This window comes from Atta cephalotes (genome assembly GCF_000143395.1).
Source record: "Atta cephalotes unplaced genomic scaffold scaffold00030, whole genome shotgun sequence".
Lineage (NCBI taxonomy): Eukaryota > Metazoa > Arthropoda > Insecta > Hymenoptera > Formicidae > Atta > Atta cephalotes.
Window position 1 is genome coordinate 3,132,890 of NW_012130094.1, and position 3,235 is coordinate 3,136,124.

At 36.8% G+C, this 3,235-nt stretch overlaps 1 protein-coding gene across 1 annotated transcript in view; it reads left to right on the forward strand.

Moving 5' to 3' along the window:
* The first annotated feature begins 722 nt into the window (after positions 1-722).
* The window catches only part of LOC105620928 (protein NDNF-like), a 9,906-nt gene continuing 7,393 nt past the window's right edge, over positions 723-3,235 (forward strand). Inside the window, exon 1 of the mRNA XM_012202404.1 lies at positions 723-991. Coding sequence (XP_012057794.1) covers positions 723-991 — 269 coding nt within the window. The remainder of the gene's footprint in view (positions 992-3,235) is intronic.

Below are 3,235 nucleotides of genomic sequence, written 5' to 3' on the forward strand. Positions count from 1 at the left end.
TGAAAAAATAACGAATAATAAAAAAATTTTTTTTTAATTCCAAGACTAAATAATTGAATTCTTGCATTCAGTAGATTTGAAAATCAAGAACAGGAGATTGATAAAATTGAGCTTGCTGGATATTTAAGTAAATACTTAAATAAAAATAAGAAATAATATAAGAACGAAAAAATATAAAAAATATAGAGTTATTATAGTAAAACTATTATAAACACATTGCAATGAAAGAGAATGTTGCAAGACAGTGTCGTATTCCAGATAATTAAGATAGAACGAGATAAATTTGTTCATATTGTGCGAAGACATACATATCAATAATAGAAGATGCATTGTTTTCATTAACATTTCTCGTAAAATTGCGAATCGGGTCAGGTAAGAATGTAAGGGTTAACAGGCTTACTACGCGAGATCATCGGATCGGCGAGAAAGGTGTGGGGCAGGGAGAAAGAGGGGTTTCTATCAGAACACTGGTGGCGAACGCGGGAGTCGTCCGATTAAGAACCGAGAGGGGTTACTTCGTTTCGTCGGCTGCCGGCGTGGTTTCCTAGACGGCGGCGGCAGCGGCGGTGGCGGCGGTGGCGGTGGCGGCGACGGCAGTTCGCTCGCTCGTTCGGCACAGTCGAACTCCTTCGCCACTGAACGACGGACGTCGCCGTCGTTGTCGCCGTCATCGTCTTCATTATCCACGAAAGAGACCGGGGGACTATCTTGGCGCGATCACCATGTCGTGCATCATGATCGGTGTCTTGATGGTACTCGCGTCGATCGCACGCAGTTGCGCCGGTTGCCCGTTCTGCGCCAGGCAGCAATTGCAGCAGTTGCAGCAGCGTTCACAGCCACAACAGCAGCAGCAACAATTTTATCGGACGATCGGCAGCCCGAGACCATTCGGCGCCGACAGACCGACCCGCGTCCAGGAGTTCAACCGTACCGGCGTGCTGCACCCCGAATATCAAATACCAGCGACTATCAGGCCTGGTAACGTGTCTCAGTAAGTATTCAGTAAATTATTGCTATAGTATATACATAAAAGCTTCTTCTCCCGTGACATCGTCTGATGGGAGATTTAGACCCACGGCGACGAGAAATTCTGATACCGCACTATGTTGAATTGGCCGCGGTGTCGGTACCTCGTTCGCCACCGTCTAATTATCCGAGAAGGACCACTGGTTTAGTCCGGATAATTATGATACCGCACTGTCGCAATTATAACCGCAAAAATGCTCGAGCGATTTGAAATTGCGACGTGAATTCTATTATAAGATCTGGTTATATGTATATATGTATATCATTATACCTTTATATTTCTTTTTTTCTGGAAGGACCAAGTTTACCAAAATTGCAAAAGAAACTCTAACTTGGAATTAATTTCTTATCATTAAAATTTTTAAATATTACTTTTAAAACGATTCATTGACTTACTTTTTTGCGCTCTCTCGTTTCTTAATTTAAAATTCGCTTTATTGATATTTTATGTATTGTTATGTAAAATGTTAAGTGTTAAATACAAACAAAAATAACTTAATTTTTTTATTTCAATTTTAAAGAACTATTTCGTATTCCGCATTTTTCTATTTATTTTATTTGTATATTATTTATAATTTATTATTCTGCTTATTTAATTAATTCTTATAATAGTTTTTAGTCCTTTACATTTACATATGATGTTCGTCTAATAACTAATTTTTATTACTTTTACAAGTATATAAAAATTAAGTGATTCTCACATACATTTTAACACATTTTTACTTACAAAGTTATATTAAAAAAGGAAAAGATAAAGATCATTATTTAATCAAGTACTCCTAATATTTCAAAGAAAAAAAATTTACAAGGTAGTATCTCAACTCAATCGTGTATATTAAACATTAAGATACATTCAAACTATTATCAATCGATAATTAGAAATGATCAACGTTTAAAATTTAGAACATTTTGAATTGTTTTGCAACGATTAGGCATTTGCAATAAGAACCAGTGCAGCAATCGCATTTCTAAATAAATTCTAATATAGTAAAATTAGCGCACGCAATTACAACCATGCATGCTGCGTGCGTATACCTTCAATCGGCGGGAAATATTTAAGTAACTGCAGTTTGTGTGTGCGTGAATTGTTTGCTCGATACGCGCAACTTGGAACTGCGAACGTTTACAGGAACGTCACGCACCCCGTGCCGCGTTTCGTCAACCACGAGTGGACAATCATACGTAATTCTGTTCTTATTCGTCATTTGTGTAGTGAATACGGCAAGATGTTATGTCGCCTTTGCAAAAGTCACGCTGTCAATTGCTACTTCCATCGAAAGTAACTTTTGCAATGAAACTTTAATTTTTTTTTAATGAAATTATAGCTATTTTCTACGATAAATTCGCAATTACTATACAATAAAAGAGAGAATAATTTGCAATAATTACTTTAATTGTAATCAATGACATGAATAATGGAGTATAGATAGAAAATTGATTGAAGGATAAAGGAGTGAATATAACTTGTTAGACTAGTTTAATTTGTTTTCGCTTATTTTAATTTATTACGTTTTACATAGTCTCGTGTTCATCAAAGAAGGCATACCATATATCTTATATGGTCAGGTAGCTGCTTCAAGTTTCCCGACGATAAGAGAAAACGGAGACTGCGCGCCGCCGCGCCGCGCTGACTGTTGCATACGCGATGGAAACGGATGATAAAATTTGGTCGCTCCGTTATTGTCCACGTGCTCCTTTACACCCTCACAATATGCACCCGGTGTCTAATGGCCCGACTCGTCGCGACGCCACGCGTCATAAAGTCCTTCTATCGGATGGCTTCCGCGAAACTCCGACTGAAGTCGAAGTACAAATTTACACGCTTCTCTCTCAACTTCACAATTTTGCAAAGAACAGATATTTATATGTCTGACTTACAAGAAAAGTCTTTGCAAACTGAGAACGCACTGTTAAAGACGCATTGAAGTGACGTTTTCAATTCGATTTGGTATGTTCGCACTCTTGAAGATCCTTGATGAATGACACTCGCGCAAAACGAGATATTCATTTTTTGATTTACATACAGAATATCGCAGTAAAGTGTAAAATTCTTGAACCAAGATAGAAGTTTGAAAAAACAACGAATGATCAAGTGAAATGATTTTTCTTACGAAACAATTGTAAAATTTCGTAATATTTAGTCAGATTATATATATATATATATATATATATATATATATATATATATATAGTGTGTAGTATTATTATT